General features: G+C 29.1%; 1 protein-coding gene across 9 annotated transcripts in view; it reads right to left on the reverse strand.

Annotated features, from left to right (window-relative positions):
- LOC142331351 (protein FAM13A) overlaps positions 1–27,777 on the reverse strand; it is a 270,033-nt gene that overhangs the window by 51,912 nt on the left and 190,344 nt on the right. For 8 of the 9 annotated variants that reach the window (XM_075377189.1, XM_075377194.1, XM_075377191.1 and 5 more), the window contains 4 exons: positions 27,196–27,408; positions 20,558–20,828; positions 15,509–15,670; positions 11,602–11,779 (listed from right to left, as the gene is read on the reverse strand). In XM_075377189.1, coding sequence (XP_075233304.1) covers positions 11,602–11,779; positions 15,509–15,670; positions 20,558–20,828; positions 27,196–27,408 — 824 coding nt within the window. The remainder of the gene's footprint in view (positions 1–11,601; positions 11,780–15,508; positions 15,671–20,557; positions 20,829–27,195; positions 27,409–27,777) is intronic. The other variant, XM_075377198.1, reaches the window with a different exon arrangement.

Genomic DNA, 27,777 nt, shown 5'->3' on the forward strand with positions numbered 1-27,777 from the left:
ATTATTTTTTTACTCACTTGAAAGATATATGAATTTTAATGGTCCAGTGGGTCTGTTTGTTTACTCTCTTATTGCTCACATAATTCTATACGTCACCACATCCTCTGTAACATGTAACAGAGCATTTCTGGTGTTACATTATGGAAGGTGTCTCTCACAGCGTCATGCAATTTTTCATGGTGGTGTAGCGATGTGCAGATACATGTGCCTCGATAATTCCCCATTATGAATTGTCTGGTATTGTGAGATCAAAACTTTGTGGTGGCCATTGAAATGGAGCTGGTGACACTGGAGTACCATGGTCAATCCAACGTCCTGGAAAGTTTTCATTCAGAAACGTGCAGACTGATAAAGCAAAATGTATAGATGCTTCATCCTGCTACAACCATACTTGTTCCACGAGATCATTCTCTTGGAGCTGTGGTGTTAACCGTGCCTCCAGCATCACAAAATAAGTTTGTGCATTCACTGGCCCATCAAAAAAATAAGGACCAAACAAATGACAAGCTGTCATTCCAGCCCGTATCATGACATATAATGGATTTCTTTCAGACACTATCGTGTAATAAAGATTTTCTTTCATCCAAAATAACACATTTCTGGCATGCAAACTGCGATAGATTGCACATTTGTCAGTAAAAAGCACCTTTCTAAGGTGCATTGCAGCAGGGAATTTTTCTAATAAAGCCTGGCAGGATGCAGCGCAAAGTTCCATGTTTGCATCTGACAGTTCATTGAACAACAGACAATATGGCCTAACGATTCAAGTCCTTTTTTGTACGGTCTTGCATTGTCATCTGCAGTACATGAAATTCAGCTGACCGTTTATGAATTGATTTCATAGAGGATGTTCAATGGAAACTACAACAGCAGCACATGTTTCTAACCATGTTAACTTTCGTCCCCTCTACGGCCTATCTTTTAACACTGCCTAATTCAAACCACATTTTTCCCAAGCCAACTTTGTTGCTTTTTATGGTGGTTGCTTATTAAAGCACATCACTGATTAACTTTGTCTTTGATTGTTATAGTGTCATTCATTACCCATACACTTGTCACTAACCCCTCCTTGATGCTGTTAACTACTCAACAACAACTGTTAACTGCACAACTGTCTTTTATTCAAAGTGTGTGATGTAAAAATCTGTTGCCAACCAACCCCAATGAAAATACTGTATGTTCTAAATACATAACCTAACTCATATTTTTTGTTAACTTTCGGGGTACAGTGACGTCCCGGCCACACATTTATTTACCAAATAAATAATATCTTAATTCTCAGACCATTTTCATTACTGATAATGATAAATTAATTATTATAAGACTAGATTATCATATAATAATATTAATGCAGTAAATAATCATTAATGTTAAAAAAAAAATTAAGTTGATCACTTTAAATATCAATAAAATAGTTTGATATTTCTCTTAATATTTTATCAACTTTAATAAATTTTATTGTTCATAAATTATTTCTGGTTTATAATTTTTTGTTTCATTTAAATTACTGGTAAAACACAAAAACTGACTTTTTTTTCAGTTTAAATGATATTAATGGAGAATGAAGTAGTAATGGGTTATTTTTTTAAATTTTTATATATATATATATATATATATATATATGAAATAAATGAACCAGTGAATTAAGTAATTAAACAGAACTTATGTATTCTGTTTAGAGAATAATTTGACAATAGTGATAAATTATAAATACAAAAATATATATACGAGGTCTTAAATAAACTAATTAAGACTAGTTTTTTTTTTTTTTACAACCAAAGTGGCAACACTGTAAAGTTACCGTAAACATATGGTTACATGAACAGCTGATTTATATTAGGTATTAATATTTTTAGTCTACTGTTAACACATGAGACAAACAAAATTTTCATGAAACGAGTTTTTTTTGTGCATTACAAAATGAGTTAGTACTAATTATGAACAATGTTGTGCAATCAAGTTTTGTATTAAAACTTGGTGAGAATTATACTTGAAACTTTTTCAAAATTGAAAAGGGGATATGGAGATGACACTCTGTCATGAGCCCAAGTTTTTAAGTGGTTTAAAGCATTTTCAGACGGCCGGGAATCAGTTGTGGGCAATCCACGTTCTGGAAAACTGTTAATGACAAAGTGACAACAATGTTGAGCGAATCAGACTTGATACAATTGACCAGTGATTAACAGTCAGAATGACTGCAGAACAACTGAATTTGAACCATACCACAGTCCATCAAATTTTGACAAACGAATTGGACATGAAAAAATTGTGCAAAATTGGTCCACAAAACCTCACTGATGAACAGAAAAACAACAGAGTGGAAGTGTGCCGTGATCTTCTAGGGCGAATTGAAACTTATCCTGATTTTCTAAAAACTGTTATTACTGTTGATGATCTTGAATATTTGAGTACAACCCAGAAGCAAAATGCTAGAGCAAGGAGTCGCACACTTCAAACTCACCAAGTTTCAAAAAAGCATATCAAAACCATGCTTATTTGTTTCTTCGATACTAATGGCATTGTCCATAAGGAGGTTTTGCCTACAGGACAGACTGTGTAAATCAATATGTTTACCAAGAAATTCTTGAAAGACTGCGGAAACGAGTTGCCCGTGTGAGACCAGCCATCAAAGACAACTGGATGCTGCATCATGACAATGCACATTGTCACATTTAACTTTCAATTAATGAATTTTTGGCAAAGAAAAACATTCCTGTAGTTCCTCAACCACTTTACTCACCTGACTTGAGTCCCTGCAACTTTTTCCTGTTACCGACTAATAAAACCTCTCAAAGGACACCATTTTGGAACAGTATAAAAAAAAAATGTAACTGACCATCTGAAGGATATTCCAGTTTCTGAGTTCCAACACTGCTATGAAGAGTGGGAAAATCATTCGAAGCATTGCATGGCTTCCCAAGGGTGATAAAGCCAATGTATATTTGGATTGTAAATAAAAAATTTTTCTGAACCAGTCTCATTATTTTATTTACAGACCTCATGTATATATATAAAATTAATCTATTTATATATTTTATTAACTATATTACATTAATTATTTTATTTATATAATAAATAATTATTATATACAATGGTCAACATAAAACTTGGAAATTGAAAAAGGAGTAGGTGTTCTATATAGTATTTTATATGCTGAATCTGAATATGTATTTTGAGAGGACCCGTCATGTAGCATTCTTAAGTTAAAACTCCTTAAATTTATTTTCCATCATCCGTGGAACAAACAATACAAGTAAGTTAGAACATTTGTATGTTTGCTTATTCATATCTGATTTATATTGTGATGTGTGCTGTAGACCTATATTTGGGACAAAACAGTCAAATGATGTCATTTCATGTCAAGCGAGACATGATATGTTAGTGAGTTAAGTAATGAGTAATTCAACGTGATGAAATTTTCTTCAGTATTAGTTGAGCTCTTGGTATGACTAGTCAGGAGAGCGGTTTTACCATATACAATTTACTAAGATTGTTTCATATATGATGCCATAAATTTAGTAAAAGTTTTGGTAAATCTTGATGTTCAATTTTATTAAACATCAAGATTTGTTAAGTTGTGAGCATGCATATGCATATGCACATGCACATGCACATTTATTTTTAATACACATTTATTTATAAATCATTTTTATAATTAAGAAAGTATTTCTGTAATATTTCAGTATACTTTCATTCTTTAAAACATTTTGAGTTTTACAATGAATAAAAATCAGGCTTGTAAAGAATATCCAAATATTTTTTGATACATTTGCAGAGAATTCACAATGAAAAAACGAAAATCAGTATCAAATCTGCTGAAAACTGCTTACAAACATTATTTTGACCGTCCTTTGAGAGACCAAGATAAATCCTGAGCTCTACATGTAGCACACATCAAGTGCTACGTTAAAATAACACAGTGGTTAAAAGGAAAAAAAGAGCATTTGCTTTTTGGCATTCCAATGATTTGGCGAGAGCCTACTAACCAATATGACAACTGCTATTTTTGCTTAACAAATGTTCCTGGTTTCAATTCAAACAATAAAAGCAGTATTTGCATACCCAAATTTTCATTCAGCTATGAGACCAGTACTTCATGGTGCTGATTTACCGGTTCTGATCACTCCAACTTCTTGAAAGAAATTTCTGATTTCCCAGAAGGCTTGACCAATGAATTCTCAACTTTAATAGATATTAATTACATTCCAGAAGAATCAAAGACTGACCTTCACCTCATCACACAAGCCGAACTGAGTGACCTAATTTGTGACTTGTATCTGTCGAAACAACATGCAGAACTCCTAGGTTCATGCTTAAAGAATGTAATTTATTAAACAAGGATATTAAAATTTCAGTGTATAGAAATCAAAATTAAGATTTACTGAAATACTTTAAAAGAGAAGGTTTAATTTATTCCTGCCATGATGTTATGGGGCTAATGTCTTAATCGGACATTGAATATGTTATTCATGATGGGTGTTTATTTATAGACTCATCAAAAAGAAGCTTATAGGCAGTGTTTCTGCATAAATAAGCTTTCTTCTATACCAGTAGAGTACATGCTGTTGGAATGAAAGAAAACATATGAAAGTTTCAAAAATTTTAAAAAGTTATATATGATGAACACTCATGGCGAATAATAACTGACCTGAAAGCGATATGGCTTCTTCTCGGTCTCCAGAATGGCTATACAAAATGTATGTGTTTCTTTTGTATGCAGGATAGTTGGGCTACAGATACACGCTACATAGTTAAAGACTGGCCAAAAAGAAATCAGTTTACCTCAGGAAAGGAAACATTTTGACCAACATTCCCCTTGTCGAAGCAGATCATATTATTTTACCACCTCTGCACATAAAACTAGACCTGATGAAGAATTCTATAAAAGCATTAGATAAAGATGAGAGACGACTTTAAATATTTGGCTGAGATTTTTAACAATTAAGTGAAGCCACATTAAAAAAGGAAATATTCATCATGCCACAAATATGAAAACTAATTCGTGAAAATTTATTTGACAGCAAACTGAATTCTAAGGAACTAGCAGCATTGAATTCATTCAAAGATTTCGTTACTGGTTTTCTTGGAAACAAAAAACTGAAAACCATGTTCGCTTATAAATGAACTATTAGCGAACTACAAAAATTTAGGCTGCAGAATGTAAATGAAAATTCATTTTTTACATTCTCATTTGGAAATCCGTTTAAACTCAGGTGACATCAACCACGAACAAGGAGAAAGGTTCCACCAAGATATATTGCAAATGGAACAACGTTATCAAGGGAGATGGGATGAATCTATGATGAGTACCTACAAACAAAAAAAATCTACTTGTCCCCATTGTTTTATATATATAAAATATTAAATGAAATATAAAACATCAAAACACAGTAAAGTGATAAGTTAAACTTGCCAAAGTAATTTCAACAATCGATTTCACAGGATCCCGCATCATTTAATATTAAATTTTATTAGCACAGAGGTCAATATCTAAATGAATTATTTTAATTGTAAAAAAAAATATATATATATATATATATACACACTATCAAGACACATTTAAAGTAAATTATGTAACACTAACCATTAGTACTGCTTTCATGAAGATTCAATGTATAATTATAGATAATACTGAATCAACTGCATTTAAAATTATTTCCATTTTTCCTGCAGCTAAATAATTTCCTGCTATCATGGCAGATAACAGATGATTCAGTCAGTCAACTACTTTCTCTAATTGCCAAATGTAAATATTATCAAATAGCTGCTGTTTATCATGTTATGTTTATTTTTCTTATAAAATAAACATCAAATTTAGTTTACCGTTTGTTTAGGTCATGATTTTATCATATTTATTCATTAATTTACCAGTTTACAATGATAAGCAGTTTTATAGTACAAATGTACCCAAGGCAATTCTTTATAAATATTGATAACATTGAAGTAACACATTTGGAACAAATTTTACTATAAACTGAGAGAGAGATGTTTAAAAAGCTACCATGAAACCAAGAAACATTTTACTATACATCATGAAAGGAATGTGTATTTTAGTATCTTATGGTTATTTTTTGATATGAGTTATTAAGTATTAACTAATCATGAGCATTCAGATGGTTGCTATGAAAAAACCTGGAGGCTGAACACATGACCAGAAGAGTATTATCTGAAAATACAGATAAACCCAAATTCTTGGGTTTGTAATGAGGATTTGTCTAGTGAATGAATCTGCGTGGGCTAGTGAGGAGGAATATTGATAGCGGAAATGTAGTTAGGGATGGATTCTCCAGCCATCTTGTCATTTGCATCTCTCTGGTTAGTAGCATCATGTCAAGGGAAGAGGTTCAATCGTTGGTCATGCAACACATTAACATGAAGTTTCTCTCAAATGAGTGTGTCAAACCCTCCAGAATTTAGACTAGACAAAGTCTAGCACAGTTGGGAGATACGATGTCACATACTGAAGTCTACAACTGCATTGATAAATTTAAAGGAGGGCATGAAGCTATAGAAAATGAGTCATAATAAGCATCCACAGACATATGATGGATGACAACATTCAATCGATCCATGACCTCACTGAAAATGGATCAACATCTTACGTTTAATGAAATCACTTAGGAAGTAGGTAACAATCAAGAAAGCACCATTCTTTTAGAATAAAGCATTTGGGTACCAGAAAGTAAGAAAATCAGGCTCGGCAGGAAATCTGCCAAAAGCTCCTAAAGTGATCTCAACAGTGGATATAATTTTTTGCATAGAACTGTCATATGTAATGAAGACATGTCCACCTCTACAATCTGCAAGTATAGCGTGACATAGGAGCGGAGAGGTTGCCCTCTACGGAAAAAATTCAAGTCATCAGTCAGCGGGAAATTCCTCATAACCATATTTTGAGACTACAAAGGTATATTACTCTCTTCAATTTTCTACACAAACATTACACTGTGAGTGCTGTAAACTGTCAGTTGTTGGACAAAATGAAAGCTATCTGCAAGAAACAAAAAGTGCTGACAACACTGTCCTTCTTCACTAAACCGGCCTTACATTCAGTTTCAGAATAAACGACAAAATTTACTGGGAAACCTTATAACATACCCCCTACAGAGTCCAGATTTATCCTCCAGGGATTTATTTGTTTGACCCATTGAAGGAGACAGATTGAGAGAGGACATCAATTCCAGAGTAGAGAAGTTTGTTGGCTCAATTGGCTCAATTCTGCACAATTGTGATCAATTTACGTAAATCACGAAAATTACATAACATTGGGTTCAACTTCACTACTTGCTTAACATTTATTAATGGCTAATTACTTAGTTGATGTCACTTAAATTACAAAAAAGAAAATACTCTCTTTACAGAAAGTAAATTATTTTTTTACAAATTGTAAAAATATGATCACGTAGCCAGTATAATTTAGAATAATGATAAATCACTGTTTGGATTTCTGATTTATTTCTTTTGTTTGATATAGACGTAAACTCAAGCCAAGGTCGAAAAAACATAATCTTCACATCAGTATCCGATCTTTGACTAATTATTAATTTTAAGTCAACGTTAATTCAAAAATAATTTATCAACAAGAAAAGATATTTGATTCTTTCAAAATATTTAATTCATATCATGTTTTACTACTATCTTTGTTATTGTAATCTATATACTGATTTACTACTGCAACAGTGTGCGATCACTCATTTCCACTTGTTTTTCAATGAACTACAACACTAAACACGAACAAAGAATTTTTTTTTTAAACAACTATTGTCATACAAACATGTCCTTCAAAAGTAGGAACTAAAACATGTAACTGAAACTTTAGATATATCAAATAACTGTAGGTCTGATAATCATGAAAATTTTATGTACACTCCTAATATTTGAAATTACTTGAATTTTGTGTTATACTATCTTGAATAATGTAAAGAGTACAAATGATAGAATCTTATTTACTACAACAGGAACAACAAAACAATGTAAAACGCACTTTCAATTATGTAAGCCTCTCAAAATTAAAATTATTTTTAAATAGATTTTTCTGTTATCACTTATGTATCAAGTTTAAGTACTTCTTATTAATTTCAATAACTTAATCCATAATTAACCAGGTAACTGCATTATGATTAAAACTGTACATAAATAAAACCAATCAAGGAAAACCAGATAATATACCTAAATGATAAAAATATCAAATTAGAATTACTGTAGTACTTGAATCAGTTTAAAAAAGACTTCTTGTGCGTCATAATCAATAAATAAACAAGAGCATAATAAAAAAAAATACAAAAAAGACACTTACTATTAGTAAATAATGTAAACAACTCAGTAATTTCAAACTAAACTGATAATTACCTTTTTTCAGCATTTCAAAGATTATTTTAAGTGGATAAAATTACTTTTTTATGTTTCATATAGAAAATAATAAATGGCATGCCCATAAAGAATAAAGTAATAAATTTTCAGTGCCAGGTAACATGGTAAACTGCATCCTTACAACCTGAGAGTTCAGCAACAGTTAGATTGTGTTATAAGAAAAGCGTTCTGAAAATTGGAGGGGCACGATATAAGAATAAAACATCAGTAGCCTAAACACCTTGTTTGAGTAAATTGGCTCCTATAAAAGATGACAACTAAACAATATCACGTGCAGCTCAATGCAATTTGTTGGCACTTAATACAAGCAAATAATTATAGCAGTTAATTTCCAAAAAATAAAAATATAAAAGTAACAAAAAGAATTCTTCAATAAATGTGCACTCTTTTATAATCTCAGTGTTGGATTTTTTTAACTTTTTGTTAACACAATACAGCTATTTTCCCTAAATCTATGAAAAAGCTTAAATCGCTGAAAAGAAAATTTTTATTAAGAAAAAGTAATAAGTGAGCAAATAGGCAGTGACTAAAAGCAAAAGAAAGTCTCTAAATATGTTTAATTAAAATAATTTTATTTTATAGTGATAATACAAAATAATTTTTATTATTATTACTCTGAGCTGTCAGTAAATAACCAAAAAGATCAATTAAAATATTAATGCATCTCTAGAATATCTAATGGCATTGATTAAATTGCTGTACAATATAAACTCAATGTCATACAGAAAGTAATTCCCATTTGCACACACTGCTACCAGTCAAGTCACTAATCCCGGCCAATTCAATTAAGTCATTCTCAATAACTGGTTTACCATACCTCAGATGAGTCATAAAAGAATGAGTTTTAAAAGCTTTAATTTGTTCTAAAAGTTTTTCATTCCATACTTATAACATAAAAACCTGTTACTTGAATTTTGGCCAACAATGAAACTTTGGATTTTTTATGGTGTCGAATTAAGAGAATGAGATCATTCTTGTTCACCATCAAACCAAGTTTACGCATTCAATCCCAACCTTAAAAAGTCTACTGGAAGTAAAACTGTCCACTCTTTATTGAGATTACAATGAAAGAAGACATAGTAAATGGTCATGTGTGATGTAAAATGCTAGATTCTGAAAAACCTGATCCACAGAAGCTTTTTATTTGCTGACACAATTTATCTTGATATTTTTGCTAATAGCAAAGTTATTTTCCCGATTTACTTTTGTCTCATGCAGGTTGATTACAATTATTTGATTATAAGAAAGGCATAAGTTCTACAGCGGGAAAATTATAAGTATACAACAATAAATAAATAAGCAAAAACATATAACGCTAATGTACTAAATTAGCAGTCATACACCAGATTTTTTTTCTATTAAATTCTTCCCACATTATCTATGATTTCAAAAAACCCTAAACAGGAACATCAGCTGAAAGAAAATTATAACATAACAACAACAACAACAGCAGCATAGTTGTAGAATAAAGCTACAAATACATAACTAAAAAGTGTGGTTGTAAGCTAAAATATGTTGTTTAATAGAATTAGCTCGGTTCATAGTAAGAAGTATTAATAATCTAATTTTATTTTATGCCCAAAACTGTTAGTTACATGCTATTCATTAACAACTTCAAAAAATAGGAGGTTTACATAAGTGTTCCTGTTTATGTGCAAATTTTTTATTTTTTATCTACATTCAGTAATTTTTACCAGCTGAACGCTTTACGATAATAGTTTTTTATTACATGAAATTTCTTTGGTAAATCTTTTTGAGGGTTTTTTTAATTATTCGTAAACCCTATAAACAGCTAAACAACATAACTCCTTGAAGATATAGGAAATTTTTATTCATCATCCTACAGCCCTCTGACCTGGTCCCTAGTAATTTCCATCTTTCACAACCTGAAGAGCTTTTAAGGAAGGGCAGGCACACTTTACAAATGATGAATGGCTAAAGAAATCAAACACAATGTTTCTGAATGGACTGGCAGCAGTCAAATGTAAACAAAAAATTTATATACATTATTATGAGTGTGTCTAAATGTTCAGGGCAACTACAAGGAAAAAAGATCTAAAGTATGTAGAAGTAAAATAAAAACTTCATTTAAAATATGTTGAGAGGTTATATTCTTATGATAAAATGAAAGTACTACCTTCTATAACACTCACAATTGATTGTTAAATTTTTATACACAATTTGACAAGTTACTTAATTTGGTTCATAAAAGCAGTGCATAGAAGATAAAGAATTAATGTTTTTTTAATAATATTAATAATAGAAAATAATTTTGTTAAAATGTAATTGATAAGACGTACATTTGTTCTTAATTTCCAAGAATATGCAAATAAAAATAACTATTATGAAAAACAAAATGCATATAGATTCAGATAACAAATTCATGTTAACTACAAATGCTACAAACAAAGGAGACTTTTTTCAAATCAAATTTATGCCCAGGATCGCTTGCAAGACCTAGATAAAAAACTGTTGCTTTATCGATGAAAATTAATGCAATTTTTTATAAATAATACAACTACATATAATAAAATATAGTCAAACATAATAATCCCTTTTTACACTCTGATAAAAATAACATATGCAATTATAAATTTCACATGATCAAATCAAAATTTCTTGTTTAAGTAAGAAATGAAAAAAAAAACAACTCTAGCTACATTATTTATTAATAACACCTATTAAACAAAACTTGAAAGCAAATTCCATAATTAACTATCATTAAATTTAAAATTAATATAGAAACATTCTTTTTATATTCATATACAGACACGTATATATATCAGGCTGGCTTCTCATCAATTGGTCTTGAATTCGATTCCTGGCAAAGTCTGGCACTTTTTCATTTCATAATAACTCTATCATTATGCCTGGCACCAACCTGTTTTGCAAGGTATTATAATCAATTAAATTACATAAATTATAATACACAATAAAATTTTAAGGATTTAAAATGTTAACGGACCGGATATGATTTGAGGAAACACAGGAGGGATGGAAACGGTCTAAAAACATGTAACCGATTTGGTAATCTGAAATATTATTAAAAAATGGAAAATAAAACAGGTTGCTGAAATAAGGAAGATTTGCATGCAATAACAAGACGACTACAGTAAAAGATTGAATAAAAATTTTCAGGAGACCTTCACCGGACAGCAGTATTCTAGCTGATAAAATCAATTTACTTGTTATCATAACCACAAATTATATAAAATCCAAAACAGTACATACCTCGACATTTGCTGCTGTCTCTGCTATAAGCTCCATCAGATGAGCAGAATGACGAGATGCCATACGACTGCGACTAAAATCCTCGTGACTGCTTACTCTGCGAATACTGTCTTTTGAGTCTACCGCTATACCTGGCTCTAAAGAACCTGTTTTACACGGACGTTCTTCTGAATTAGATCTAGAACAATAAAATAATAAATATCGCTAAATAATTTTAATTATTGTATTTTTTATTGTAATTTTTAATCAAACTTTAAATTCTATGCACTAATAACGTTTTATTTTAAAATGTTCACATCCTAGATGAACATTTTATGACTAGGAAATTTAGGATGAGAAATTTTTAACAAAATTTCTCATCCTAGTCATAAAAATAAATAAAATAAGTGATTGTAAATTATCTAGTTATTTAAAGTCAGACTTTTAATACATATAGAATTTTAATTTCCTTGTTTATTTCAATGTAAGAATTAAAATACCATAAATATAACAATTACTGGAAAAGTATCAATCAAATCCAGCAAGTTGAGGATGTTGTTACTGCTACGGCTGAGGCAACATACAAGAGACAGAATGGAAGAACATTTGTAAGAGTACTGAATATTGTTTTCCAAGTAAACCGAAGCGATTCACAAAATCAATTAAGTGTTGAAATAAGAAATGAAAAAAAACAATATCAATAAAAGAAAGAGACTATGTGAAACTTAATATTCTTTCAGGAGTTTTAAATTTATCTGGGCAGAATTCAAGAAATAGTATTAAGACAGGATATATTTTTTCAGAATATGTAATATACTGATTTTGAAAAAATTATTCAAAGAAATTTATTATTTGGACAGGTATGTATACCTATCAGAATTATACAACTCTTAAATCTTTAATTTGAAAAATGGAAAAGAAATGTTAATATTGTTGAAACGTAAGTTCAAATTAAAGACATTTAATTAAATAAATGAATTAATAAACAAAACAGTTCTTTCAGGGGCCAACAAAAACTAAACTTTTATTATAAGTACTGGAAGGCAAAGCTGTTTATTAGAAAGAAAGAAATAAGGTAAATTATTAAACACAGGAAAATATGGAAAAAATGAAACACAATGATTATTACTGATGTCAAGCATCTTAGTAGAACAACACCTTGTAATAATAAACACAGATTGTAAATTTCAGTACTATCACAAAAAAAAATTATACAGTAATTGGAAAATTTGTGGCACACCAGAGTATATGAGGGAAGCAATTTTAAGATACTGCAAGTCTGAGGAATAAGAGGCCTGTCTCTACCAGTAGGCACCTCAACCACCAGTTTGGCTTTTAGTACAATCCAAGATAACAAATCATGCCCTAGAATGGTTCCACAGGGTCACCGTCCCGTGGCGGCTCAGTAAAAAAGCCCTGCTGATTAGGAGAATGTGCCCGCAAGAAATACTGCAGATGAAACCAGATGGTTGCTGATTTAACTCCCGTTGCACTCATCCAAGGAAAGAGGAAGGGTGATGACCAACTCGCAAAGGGTAGGACTTCTCTGATCAGGGTGGTTTACCGTACTGCCAAGGACCCATGCCTTTGTTAATACATGAAACATAAATAAACCACCGTGTTATTACGCAGTTTCTTTGAAAATACAGGTAGAAAAATCAGATTATGTTTAATGGTGGATCAAATTGATCCAAGTTGATGGCTACTGTTGCCTCTGTGCCAGATCACGAGATTAGTCTAACAGGAAAATAAAACTTTTGGTTCAGAGCAGGGTTGGGTATTTTGTTCTTATTTATCATTCTTAATTCTTACTGAAGTTGTTTATAATGAATCTTACACAATGATTATTATTTTATTTTTTTCAATTAGCTTTTTCTACAGATTATTTTAAAGATTTCATTAAACTTCAAGGGAAAGTAAGTGTTTCGCAAACTTTATTTATTTTTAATGATTCATATTAATAGTGTAATTTACTTTCCTAAATTTCTGCATTAACTTCTGAAACAAATTAAAACAACTTTAAAATATGTTTATAATTGGTGAAAATTCCTTACGGCTTTGCTTTTTCTCTATCTTCATAAATATTTTTATTGTTTTTGTAATTATTTATTCAGTGTAATGTACTTAGGATACATTGCAACAACTACTAATTTTTGTCAATATTTTTCAAGTTTTGCTTCGTCATCAAATTTTTATGATGCAAACCACTGTTTAGGGTGAATAAGGAGAAAAAAAATAATCACTGGGAGTTAAGTCACAGCTATAGGGACAATGATTGAAGAGTTTCAAACAAAATTCTTCCAACTGCCTCATTGTCTGATTTGCCATGTGTGGCCCGGACATGTCATGCGAAAGCAAAATCCTGAGCTTAGCATCCTATGTAGTTTGTTTTTTATAGCTCTTCTAAGATTTTTTAATGTTTCAAAATACAAATCGGCATTCACAGTAGTTCTGCAATCACTAAATTTGACAAGCAAAACTTCTGTTTTTGTCCCAAAAAACAGAAGCTTCTTTACCTAATATTCTTGTTGAACTTCTTCAATCTAGATGATGAATGCTGCCAACGTATTGACTATTGCTTTGTATCAATGTTCGAATAAGAAATTCAAAATTTCATCTCTGGTAACAATGTGATTAAACAATTCAGCAGCTTTATTTTCCTAACAATGCAAAAGTTCATGCAATGCAGCAAGATTTTTTTCCTTGTATATGTCGGTTAACATATTCAGCACCTACCTGGCAGACATTTTTATAGCCTTTCAGTCAAAACTTCATAAATCAAAGATCATGAAACATCAGGAACCATCAAAAATAATTCTGACACAGTCAAGCACTGGTTTTCTTGCATTATTTCATCAACTTTTTTCAATCAAATCATCTATTATCACTGACCACTACATTCTTCACCGTGAAAATTCATTCACACTTTTCAAAGTGTACAGCAGCACTGACTTATTTTAGTGCCACTCATAACATTCAGCCCATCAACATCACAAACTTGTTACTTTCTGCTGCAGAATTGTTCATCAAAAATTTAATTACTCCTCATACTTCATGCTTGGCAGGACCAAAGATTGTAACACTCATTATAATGGATATACATAAACAACTTACATCAAAATAACTGAGCTATTGTTGTTAATACCAGACTATTGATTCAAATAATTGAGCCACACAAGCGTAATCACTTTACAAGACATATATAGGTAGCAAATTCAAAATGGACTTGCTTTACAAAACACAGCTCACATTTTTATTTTGACCATCTAGTCTTCCTGTTTTTTTATTCAAATTAGAAACACAGTTTTATCAAAACAAAGAAAACCTTCTATAGAAAATGTTAGAAAAAATTTTTGTATTTAGAATTTTATTGTTCATTTTAAAAACGTTTCCCTGACTTAATGTGATGTCAAGAACCTGCCAATATTCTTAAAAACAGAGAAATAATTTAACTTTTTTTTACATTAATACACATAAAATATATGAGTAAGGAAGAACTTCTTACTAGGCTTCCTGTGAGAAATACAGCATTTGGATTCACATTGTCTCCTTCACAGAGGTTCCCTCGATGTAAAATTTTTTAAAACATTTTTTCCGTTTATTATTATAACCCTCACACTGTTCTTATTAAGGAACTATTTTATTGAATTAAGTGGAAATATTGTCCAATGAGTATGATTAGAGAATTTTTTTTTAAAAAGTCAAATTATTAACTTGATGTAAAATGATGGATAAATTCTTTTTTTAATAAACTCAATATTGAAATAAGTTTTTAAAAAATAACAGTTTACAATATCTATTACTCACATTATTGTTAAATGTAATAAAAAATAAAGAAAATAATAGAAAAAAGGAACTATGATTGGAGTATATTAATCTTTTAAGTAATCTTAACGCAGTAATTATTCATAAGTTATTTAATACATACCTGACAAATTTACGTTCAGCTATTAAAAGATCGCCTTGTCTATCTTTACGTTTACGTTGTTTTTTCCCTGGTTCAGAGACAATAGCAGCTGATTTTTTAGCATTTGCTGGGAACAAATGAACATCAGGAGAGTTGGACCCACTTAAAATATGGTCTGTAAGTCTGTATAAAAAAAAAATGAAAACAATAATTGCTAACGAGAAAAATAAATTACTGTTCTTTATATGTAAAATGTTGTACAATTAATGACATATAAAGAAAGAATTAAGATATTGAAATCTCCTATTATTTTACCATACTGATTATAGAACATGTGACCCACTGGTTCGAATTGTTTTGGCATTATAAGTACTACCAATAACACAGTATTCCATACGATATTCATAACTATTTTATTCTTTCCTCTCAAAAATAAATTTGCAAATACAGAAATAAAAAAATTCTGGAAATTATATAATTTTTTTTATTAAACTACTGTTGTCAACCGTTAATGTTTCAATAAAATAAATTTTAATTAATCCTCCAATACGGTACGATTCACATTACATGATACTATTATTTTACAACAGAAAAAGATACAGTATTTTCTTTCTTTTCAATCCTATTCATTCTTATGGCTGAGACAAATGTAAATAAGCAACTCTAGAAAAGACTCTAATCGACTCCTGACAGCTGATTTCAATGAGAATAATGATGTTCTTTAAACAGTCAGCAGAGAAAAATCAAAGTGTCATTTCATTATTAACAACTCCACTCCTCACTTACTTTAGAAAGCCTGACAAGGGATGCTTGATATTCCTAAGAATGGCTGTATTATGTTTTGAAGCGGCTTATACCTCATTTCAGATTGCCTACACCTTACAGTTGTGTAGATAAAAGCAGTCATATTATTTAAATGTTAATCATATGATTCTTTTAATATTTCATTGAAAACTAAATGTATCTGATTAACATTGCAAGGAAAACATTTAAATTGAACAACTTTCATTCAGGGAATAAAACTAATCATGTAAAATAAAAAGCAATATTCTTTGAAAAATAAGGGAAAAGTAACAGCGTTACACAAAATAAAAATGATGTTTTCTGTCAACAACAGAAATATATAAAAACAGCACTTTTCCATTTCAGAGACAATGTGACGAAAAAAAGACTCATGTTACATCATTAAACAAGATAAATATTTTATACTTAGCTATGTTTTACTATCTATCTCCTCATGATAGCAAAATGCTAAAAGTACTTAATGATTATTTCTGTTTTATATAACACTAGCATAGACCCTTTGTGTTACTTTTACAAATGTAAACTTGTGTCATTTCCAAATGTAAACTGGAATTTGTTTACACAGCTTTATTAATATTAGATAAAATTACAAATAAATAACCTTATTTTTCAGCATAGTTTCCTCCAACATAAATACATTTTCTCCATTAGATAGGTAGTTTCTTATTCTCATAAAAAAAAAAAAACAAAAAAAAGCAAGATGGCTGCCCCAAAAACCAATTATGTGCATAGCACTTAATTGCATTATGTGTGTTATGTTAGTCCACTCTTAAAGCTTCTTTCAGCAAACCAAACATGTGGAAATCACACTGTGGCAAGTCTGGATTGTATGGTAAGTGTTCAAAAAGGTGTTTAATGAATTTTAGTGAGTATGAGTAACCGTATGCGATTGTGGAAATCAAGGACATAGCGAATCGGTATATCCTTATTTTCCATTTGTTTTTCATTTGTTGCAATATGCAACCCTGACATCATCCAACAGCTGGCAGTAGTACGCCGCATTTACTGTCTTTCATTCACATAGGAAACCAATCAGCAGCATACCTTTTAAGTACAAAACACAGATGCTAGAACTTTTCCAGCTGACAAGTGTTTCTTGGTCTTGATTGGTATCTCCTCTCCACTTTTAATTGTTCCTCCTCACCACATCGCTCCATACTTGTTTTCTTGTTTTTCAGGGTTTAGTAGTGGTGGTGGACCCATGTTTCATCACAGGTCAAACAAAATACGATCCAAAAATGCCTCTCCTTTCTCAAAACGATTCAGAAGCCACTAACAGATGTCTTTCTGGACATTTCTCTGTGCCATAGTAAAAAGATATAAAACCCACCTCACCGACATTTTACTGTATCATTTTAAGTGTCTGACAAAAATATATGCATTATTTAATAAAAATATATTGGTAAAATAAATATAGCACTTGTAATATAAATAAATACAGTAATTATAGTATACAGGAGTATGATTCTTAAAAGAATTGATTTAAAAAAAATAATATATATATATATATATATATATATATATATATATATATATATATATATGAGCTGGCAATGAAAAAACTTAAAACATGAATCATAATAAACTTTAATATTATTGACTTAAATTTTTTTTTTTTATATATGAAATTACCTGTTTGATTATATTAAAATCGTTGAATTTTAATTTATGTAGTCAAGATTCTCAACAATATAAAGCAATAATCAAAATCTTTAATATTAGTATATTAGCATCATAATTACGAAAAATATGTTTTTTGACTTTTAGAAAGTTTGAGGGCTCATACATCAGTGAGTTTTTTTATAATTAAAACATTCACTAAAATTAATTTTAAATAAATTAAAAATATTTTCAATTTTTTTTTTTTAATTTTGGAAGCCTCCCATCAGGAGAGCCGTATTAAGTTATTTCAGCAACTTTATTGCTTAACAAAATACAATTTGAGGATTAAAAATTTGAAATAGTAAAATTTTTTAAACATTTTGGGGGTTCCCATATTAAAGAGTAAGCCCATTTGAATAATATTAATTAAGAAAATAATCCCTAGGGGGTGATAAATAAAAAAAAAATATTGTTTAAAAAAGCAAATATACAGCCATAATTCTAAGTAAACAAAGTTAAAATTTTCTAGGAAGAGGTGAAAATTTTTGGCAAACTTTCTACTTCCTTGGACGAAATAAAGGAAGTACTGTGACTGAAAAATTACGGCTTTCAGATTTCAATGGAAATATCCATTTTCACCATCCTTGAATCCATTTTCACTAGTTTTGGCATAGTTTTGACGTCAGTATCTTGCATAAATCCAAAAAATTTGGATTTTGGACTTTTTCTTAATTGTTATAATAAGCGACAAAACGTTTTATAGCGATTTGAAGGCCTACTGATGAAGAAGATATAGATACAAAAAACTTCCATAAACCCCTTTTCTGAAGATATAACAAAAAAATAAATAAAAATATTTTTTTGGCGATGGGGTGAATATTAAATAAAAATTTTCAGTCCTTTGTGATCTTGAAAATAAAAACTTGTAAGAAAGAAGTTTTAATTACCCCAACAAAGATTTGAAATTTTATTTTGACCAAAACAAGCCCACCCCTTTTATTACCGATCTGTATACTTTCCCATTAAGCCTTAGCTGCTCTAGCAGCAAGTATCATATAAGCCACAAATTTCCATTCTCAAAGGACAAAATGAGTAAAGCAATCGATGCTAGTCATCTTAAAAAAAAATTATACAATAAATAATAATTAGATCATGGATCCCAGAAAAGAAGAGAATAAAAATGTTACAACATCTGGTTGATCTAAAACACTTAGAATCTAAGGGAATAGAATTTTACAAATTCAATGATAAAAGTAAGGATAAATTTGCAAAATAGCCACATTTAATGAATCGGTTCCCAAAAAATTACCAAAGTTAAACAACATTTGGAGTAGTTGCACTGTAAGCTATTAAAATTTATTTAATAAAAAAAATTACAGTGCAAAAAAATACTAATGCACACTTAAGAGATATAAATAAATGTAGTTATTAAATTTTAGTAAAATTTATCAATTCCAAATCGAATAAACTATAAATTTCTACAATAGTAAAGTTTAACTTTAGTATCTTAAAGAGTGGAAACAATACTTTCAAAGACATTTAAACAAACGATTACTTTATTCTAACGGTCATAATACCTAATGTAAATCTGGTAGATGTACTACCCGTTTACAAAAAAGAACTGCTCCAACATTTACCTGGATAGGTTAAGGAAAACTAGTATAAAACCTAGATCAGAGCAGCACCACAAAATACACAATCATAAAACAAAAAATAAAAGTCTGTAATAATAAACTGTAAATACAAATATGTGAAATAATAGTAAATTAAATATTTTTAAAGTATTGCATAAATAAAATAACTACAAAACAAATAATTCCCAAGACATTAATGAAAATGATTTGAGGACCTATTTGCATACATGTTAAATGGAAATGCGGATAATTCAGGTCTTTTTTTTTTATTTTTACATGGTATTTAGTACTATTTAAAAACTAATAGGCAGGATAAAATTGTTTCTACAAAAACATTTTTTTTAATTTTATTTAAAATAGATTTATGGGAAGATCTTTAAATGGATCAACGATTTATTAAAAATGGCAATGGAAGCAAAGTAAGACGTTTTCTTGTAATTCTGAAGCATTATTAACAAATAAATATTTAATTACACTTAGAAGAACATAATCCTATAATTAAGTAATTCCAAACAAATGAAAATTTAATTCACAAAAATCTACTTAAAAAAACAATAAGCGATATAATAAAGGTGAGGTCATCTAACACAGACATCTCCGCAAGTTTAAAAATGAAACAATGTCAATATAACTGTAAAAATATTAACATAAAAAAACACTAACAAAGTTATTCTATTAATTAAAAGTAATTCTATTAATTAATAATCCTTCTTCTAATCCACTTAACGTGAAAACAGACTATTACACAGATTATTGTGTCTAGTGAATTAGGTTTTCATTGTGTTATGAATAGAACATATATTTGTTTCACTAATGAAAACTGAAAACACGACAGGACTTCCAAGATTTTTAATCGGTAAGCATATGATGAGAGACAGAATAAAAAGGGTAGACAGGAGTGGCAAGAATAAAAGGAAGCTTAAGTCTTAAGTGTAATAAAAGGTTCGCCTAACGTTCAATATAAACTCACTGGTCAAAAGGGTTTAAAGGTAATACAATATAAAAATTACAATTAAAAAAGTATACAAACCTTTCTCTGTAAATTATTGCATAATGAGTAATAAGTGAAGCAGTAGCTGCCGTAGTATCTGGTGTAGATATTCCCGGCATCGTAGAATCAGCACAAAGCAACAACGGGCTAAATACACAAGCTAAATTATGCACAGTTCGTAAATCCTTCTGACGTAATTGATAACAATGTAACAAACGCAAAATATACTGTAACAATCTTGCATTCCTTTCGTTTAATGTTTTTAAAACATCTCTTGCTTCAATACACCATTCAGAATCACCTTTATATTCTGAAAAATAATGGAAGAAGAAATCAATTTAATATAAGATAATTTTTTTTTCAAACAAATCTATATAGATTTCTAATGAAAATTGTTAATAAAAAACTTATTTCATTTCTTTTAAAAATTTTATATTTTGATATATAGTTTTCATGCATTTATAAATAATGTAAAACCAATATTTCATTCTAAATGGAGTTATAAAAAAACTAATTGACAAATCGCTAATAAGCCCGAATCTTAACTAAAAAGAAATAATTTTTTTTTAAAAACAAAATTATTTAAAAACTTTTTTTTAAAGGAAATGCTTGTCTTTAATAAACTCATTACAGCTACTCTTACATTTATTTTATACAAATTTAAAAAGAATATCTGGCAGTTATTAAGTTAATAAAACTAAAATAAAATACAAATATTCTGCGGTATTTTATCTAAATACAATAAAAGCGATGTGCAACTTTTTTGTTCATATTTTTTCCATTAAATTTTTCTTTTGATAATATAATTCTTTGTCGGTCTTATTGGCCAAGACAGTAGGACAACAATCTAGCTTGATCAAAAGGACCCCACAGTGGGTTGCAAGACTGATTTTCCTCTTTCCTTCCTTTACTTTATACTTTATTCCTTTTTTTCTTGGATGATTGAAATGATAATCAGGTCACCGATTATGATTTCACCACCCTGCTTCCATACATGTGCACTAACATTTGCCAAGGTAGCCGCTTTCTTTATTGGTACTCAGAGGATACCAATTCAATTCTTTGTGCTTACAGAACTATCAAAAGGGCTACTTCTCACCAGGGATTGCACACAAATATGAACTAGAAACTGAGGAACTTACTAAGTAAAGTAAAATTAAATTAATAAGTCTTTACATTCAATCTAAATTTTATTTAAAACCAATCGCACTCAAAAACATGAAATTATTCCGTTTATATCCCGAGTTGAAAATTATATATATATATAATTTAATTAATACCAATAAAACATGCCTTGTAAGTATTGGAAACTTATGAGACCTTAGTTTGGGAAATTAAAATTAAACAACTATTTAAGAATTTCATACAATGTTAAGGAGGAAGAACATAAGTTTTAATGTACTAGGCGCTTTAGGAGAGGATAAAATTTATAGAAATATATAATCTCACAGAGTTAATGTAAAAAAAAAAAAAAGTAAAGGCCACATATTAAAAATCATCTCTTGTAAGCTAACTTTGAATAACAAGTAGTAAAAGCTTTAATATAAATATTATTGATGGCTTGGAAGGCATAACTTTAAGATGATACGATCATACAGAATGCCAGACAAGAAACTACAGTAGAATAGATGAAACCATGATGAAAAGAAAACATTTGATGTAGAAGGAAACATTAAACTACAGTATGTATCTATCATTCATGACTGAAGCTAAGAAGACAGATGGCTTTAGCTGATCTAAGTACTCTGTAACTACTGAAAAGTAAGTGATAATACTATCTATAGAACTAAAAAAATTTTTTATGAAATGACTCTTTCTTTTTTTAAATCAATATCTAAATAAGTAGACATACAGAAAGAAGTAGGCATGAGAAATATTTTAAATCCATTATGCAGTAAAAATTTTATGTATTGAAAAAAAAAAGACAATAAAAAAACACAAGTCAGATTATAATGACACAAAATTGTGACACAAGTAAACAAAATTTAATCAGCATAGTGTCCTGTAATTAAATGTTTTTTACACACCCTGAGCAGGTACTACCCTATGTCTTATCTTTCTCTTGCCTAAGAATAAGGTTAAAATTAAATAATAAATTAAAGAAAACCAATAATAAAAAGAAATTATCCTAAAACAAAAATCAACAAATATCTTCCAATTAAATAATAAAGTATTATAAAATGTTATACCATAACTCGTGATCAGGAACAAAACAGACATCCAATTAGATTACAACCAGAATTTTGTGACAGTAGTTCACGCACATCCCTGTCTATATTCACTTAATACCAAAAATATAGCCGACTAGATAAATGCAGCCAAATGTGAGTGCTAATTTTATGTTGCCTATAAGCACAATAAGTGCAGTGGCAGTTTCAAAAGTTACTCTATACTACAGCTACCATGAAGTAATGAATGCAAATAAATGTTTTCTTAGCATAACTACAAAATTCTAATTCGGTTACACAATATTTTTTAACACAGCAAATTTCAAATGCAGTATAAAAACCTTTATAAAATTTTCTAAAAGTATTCATGAAATTTTTTTAGTTGCATTATTGTGGAAACTTTTGCTATCAAAGTAAACTATATTAGCCGCATATGAAATAATAGAAATTTCAAAAAAATCTAAAACAACATTTAGATAGAAGAATTAAGAAAAAAATTAAACCTTGTTGAAAAAAATATATAAACTATTTTATAGCTTCTGTTATTTATCTGATAACACTTCACTAGATTATTCTAAATGATACTCAATTTTGTAATGTAAAAACATATAAAATAACCTGTATACCAAATTATTCATTTATTTTGTCATGATAGAAAAGCTACAACAAATTTAATCAGCACATGAAGACATACAATGTAATAATTCAACACAATATTGTGTATTTGTATATAATCATACACAATGTATCATATATTTTATTTTAGAATATAAACTGTCTATGACAAACAAGCAACAAAACCAAGCGATTAAGTAAAAACAGATTCTGATTGAAATGAGTCTAAATGTTACTTAAAAAAAAAATTTAAAAACTTCAAGTAATCTATTTACTACATAGAAAATTTATAAAACAGCTTTAATCAATTTCTTAAAATTAATGATGCTATTTTAACAGATAATAATCATATTTAATTATTAAAAAAATTTATTAAAATAATACTGAAACAATATTGAATGTTTCTGGTATATATTTTCTATACGTGTGAAAAATGAAATGAACAAAAAAAAATTTTGTAAAATTAGAAGTCAAATTTCATGTGTTCAATATAATACAGTATATGAGAACAAAAATTTTAAATGCAGAAAAGCTAAAAGCCAATTTTACCTGAACCATGTAAAAGCTGTCTCAATTCATTTTTAAAGCGGATGAATAAGTAGTTATTTTAATGTGAATTACAATAAATGATATCAAAATTAAATCATACAATAAATTACCTTAAAAATACTACCAAATTAAAGAAAAGAAGTAGTATAAAATACACAATTTAACTTAAAAATAATTTATGCAAAATTATTATTAATTTTACTATTAATATAAATTTAAAAATATATTTGATGCAAAAGAATTCAGTAAAATATAAATAAAACGGTTCAGAACAGAAAGCTTTACCTGCATTAAATAATACCTTTTGATAAATGAATATTAAAAATGCAAAAAACTACCTTTTTAAATAATGCATAATGTAATTTAGGAATCTCATTCGTAAAACAATAAAGAAAATTAATTTTAATATTTTTTATCCTTAATTATTTTGCAAACAAAAAATCAATTTTTAAATAACATTAACATAAATTAAAAAATTGTATTAAATTTAATTGTCTTCAGCAAATTAAATACTCATATTTAACAATGAAAACAAAACAAATAGTTATTGTAAATAGATTACAGATAACAATAAAAAATAATAAAGATAACAGAAATACTATGATTTTCATAAATGGTAAAGAAATAATAAGTACTAAGAAATAATAATAAGCACTACATCGATGTTTCCTCTTTGTATGTAAATAAATAAAGTTCTTAATTAATTACGAATAGAAATAAGATAATAAAGAACCTATAATTTTAAATAATGCAGAATAATCACAGAAATTTTTTAAAATTGAAATACAATTGTTTTTTTTTTTTTCAATAATTACGATTTACAATACAAGTAATGTTAAGGTATGAAATTTATAACAATGTCCGGATCGATTGGCCACAAATCATTGAAAAAACTATAGAACTTCAATAAAATTTTCCCTCGAAAAATCAACTAATACACTTTACTTACAGTAGATTCAGTTTAAAAAAAGATGCGGTTAGATTTAATTATTCTTTTGTTCATTTAATTCAATTAATTTTTTCTGCCAATAATATATACTTTATCCTTTATGTTTAACAACATAAGTTCCACTGACCAGAGAAATTTCCCAAATTTACTTTTAACAAGAGCAAACCTAATAGATAAATCCGACTTCAACAATTTAGTAAATGGACAAAAATGAAAATAAATAAAAAATCTTTCAAGATTAATAAAATAAATAACAATGAATATTATGTAAAATTAAAACGTTTTTTTATGATTAATTCACTGTATAAGCTCAAAGCTTGCACATGGGAATATGAACTAGAAATTCTGTAGCATATGAAAAATGCCATGCCTGATCAGAATTTGAAAGGCTGAGATCTCCAGATGAAAGGCTGAGATGCTACCACTCCACCACAGAGATTGATATTTCTCAATAAAACACGAGTAATTACACCGCATAGCAAAATACTAAAACATTTTCATAAAAAAAAATATCAGCCGCTTTACAGAATGAGAAGAACATAAAATGAACATGTAGAATTAATAACATTACTTAAAATTACAATTACAAAAATAAAGATGACCTGATTATTCAGACAAATTCAAAAGGATTGAAAAATTAAAAGACAAAACTGTACGATTAGAAACCAAAACTCATTTCAAAAGTTAGCAATGCTTCCTTTCATGTGCAGAAATCCAACAGCTTAATGTTACCGGTTCATTGATACTATTTCCCAGCTCCTGAATGCTGTCAGCTGATTAACGTCACATCCTACCGTGACAATTCTGTAAGCAATGAACTACATACACTGTCACTGCCTTTAAGACTTGATTCAAAAGGCAAACAAGTTATCTGCACACTTCTGTATCTCTCTACAAATCAATCAATATCTTCTTCAAAATTTGAAGTTTTCAGGCGTACCTTGATTTTCTTTCATTTTTACAAATTTTCTTTTTTTTCAGTTCATTTGTATTCATGTTGAAATAATTTCAGTTTTTACGTTTATGGAAATCATTTATTTATGTTTATGGAAATGAATTTTGTTTTATGGTTTCCACAAATGAATATTGTCCGGCCAAAAGTTATCATAATTAAATATAAAACAGAATGATAAAAAAAGTGATCTAATTGAACACAAATGTAACAAACTATTGTGCGGTTTTGTAAATCATACAAATTTTTATTTGTTTTTTTAACAAATAAATACTGAGATAGACATATATTAATAAGTAATCCATAGGGGTATCTGGATTTTGGTAACAACCCATCTAATCTATGTGATTCCGAGTATGTTGGAAAAGTCGGCACCAAATTCTGTAAATAGTGGAAAACCACTGCAGCACTAGTGCTGTGGTGCTATAGGCAAGTATCAAATTCTTTTTTTAAAACTCAGTTCGTCTAAAACCGAGCAGTCGATGGGACAAATGTACGATAAGAGTTTATCAGTATTGAGATAATCAGACAGTTCACACTGATTAAAAGCGATAAGAAAACTCTTGAAGATGAAGAGATTCCTAGATCTCAAACATCAAGTCATGGAGGTCAAAAGGCAAGAAATTTTCTTCTTCAAAAGCCAGAAGAATTATTCTCTATGAATTTGTCCCTGAAGGAAATCTTTTGCTGCAAATTTTACAAGAGGTTTCCAAAAAACTTTTTGAAAGAGAACTCAGCACTGGATTACTTCTTCTTCGTAACAATGCATCAACATATTGAGTACAAATTGTTCAGAAGTGTTTACCCTGCAAACATACAAATTTGTGTCCTTTCACATCCTTTCATAGTCCAAATTTGTTTCCCTGCAATTATTTCTGGTTTCCAAATGTTAGTGGTGAATAAGTATCTCTGATGAACTTGAAAACCTAACAGAACATGAAATCAAGTTTTGTTTTAAGGCCATAACAACTCGCAGAGGTTGCTGTAGTTATTATTAGATCATTCACTCACTTTATCGATAAAGATGTATAAATCCAATCTTAAAAGAGATTAAAAGATAAAAAATCTATAACCCGTGTCTATCACTATTGATAAGTATTAAATTTTGGTACAATCGTTAGTAATATTTCTAGATTATATCTGAATTGAATACATCAACAGATTAAAATGGAAGAGAAATATTGTATAAAAAAAAAGGAATAAATAATGAAAGAATAACAGGATTTTTAAAACAAAAATCATTGATACGGTTAGAAGGATTAATTCACTATAATTGGACTTTATTCAACAAAACTATTTAAACAAGATGAGAAGAGGAAATGTAAATAATAAGGAAAAATGTTTAAATAATAACAGAAAAATTTTATAAAAAGGAGAAGCATGATAAACAGATAAGTAAACATCATTTTATAAAATTGTTTGTGAAGACTTAAATAACACTCACTATGTAAGAGTGTGACGAGTTCAGCAGTGATCGGTTCTGAGACGACAGGTTCAGGCAGATCTTTTAACCAGACTTTTAATAATGATGCGACAGATGTTACATCGCCACAGCTCTCTAAATCGGCATCGCCTGTCCGATCAAATGACGCCTTCAAACGTTCAACCAGTTTTGGATTTCCACCGGACAGACGAAATAAACCTTCTATTTGGAGACCTATATATTATAAAATAGACTGACATCAAGTATGTCGCTATATGTAACAGTATTCTCTTTCATACAGGTAACATCACAATAATAAATTAAATAAAATGTAATAAGGATTCATACAGATATGCAACTCTTTACATGTCTACTAGTGAAACACCAAAAACAAACAAAAAAATCATAGTACATAATCAAACACAAGGAAGCATATATTTTTCAATCTTGTGTAGAGATGTTTTACAGTGGTGTCACCATACATATATTTTTAACTGTTTTTCATACATTTAAAAAAAAATTAACTTGCACTATAAAAATTAATAGTTCAAAGATTTTACACAATGTACTTGTAGGATTATGTGTTTTTTAATATGGCCATGT

This window comes from Lycorma delicatula, chromosome 10 (genome assembly GCF_047948215.1).
Source record: "Lycorma delicatula isolate Av1 chromosome 10, ASM4794821v1, whole genome shotgun sequence".
Classification (NCBI taxonomy): Eukaryota; Metazoa; Arthropoda; class Insecta; order Hemiptera; family Fulgoridae; genus Lycorma; species Lycorma delicatula.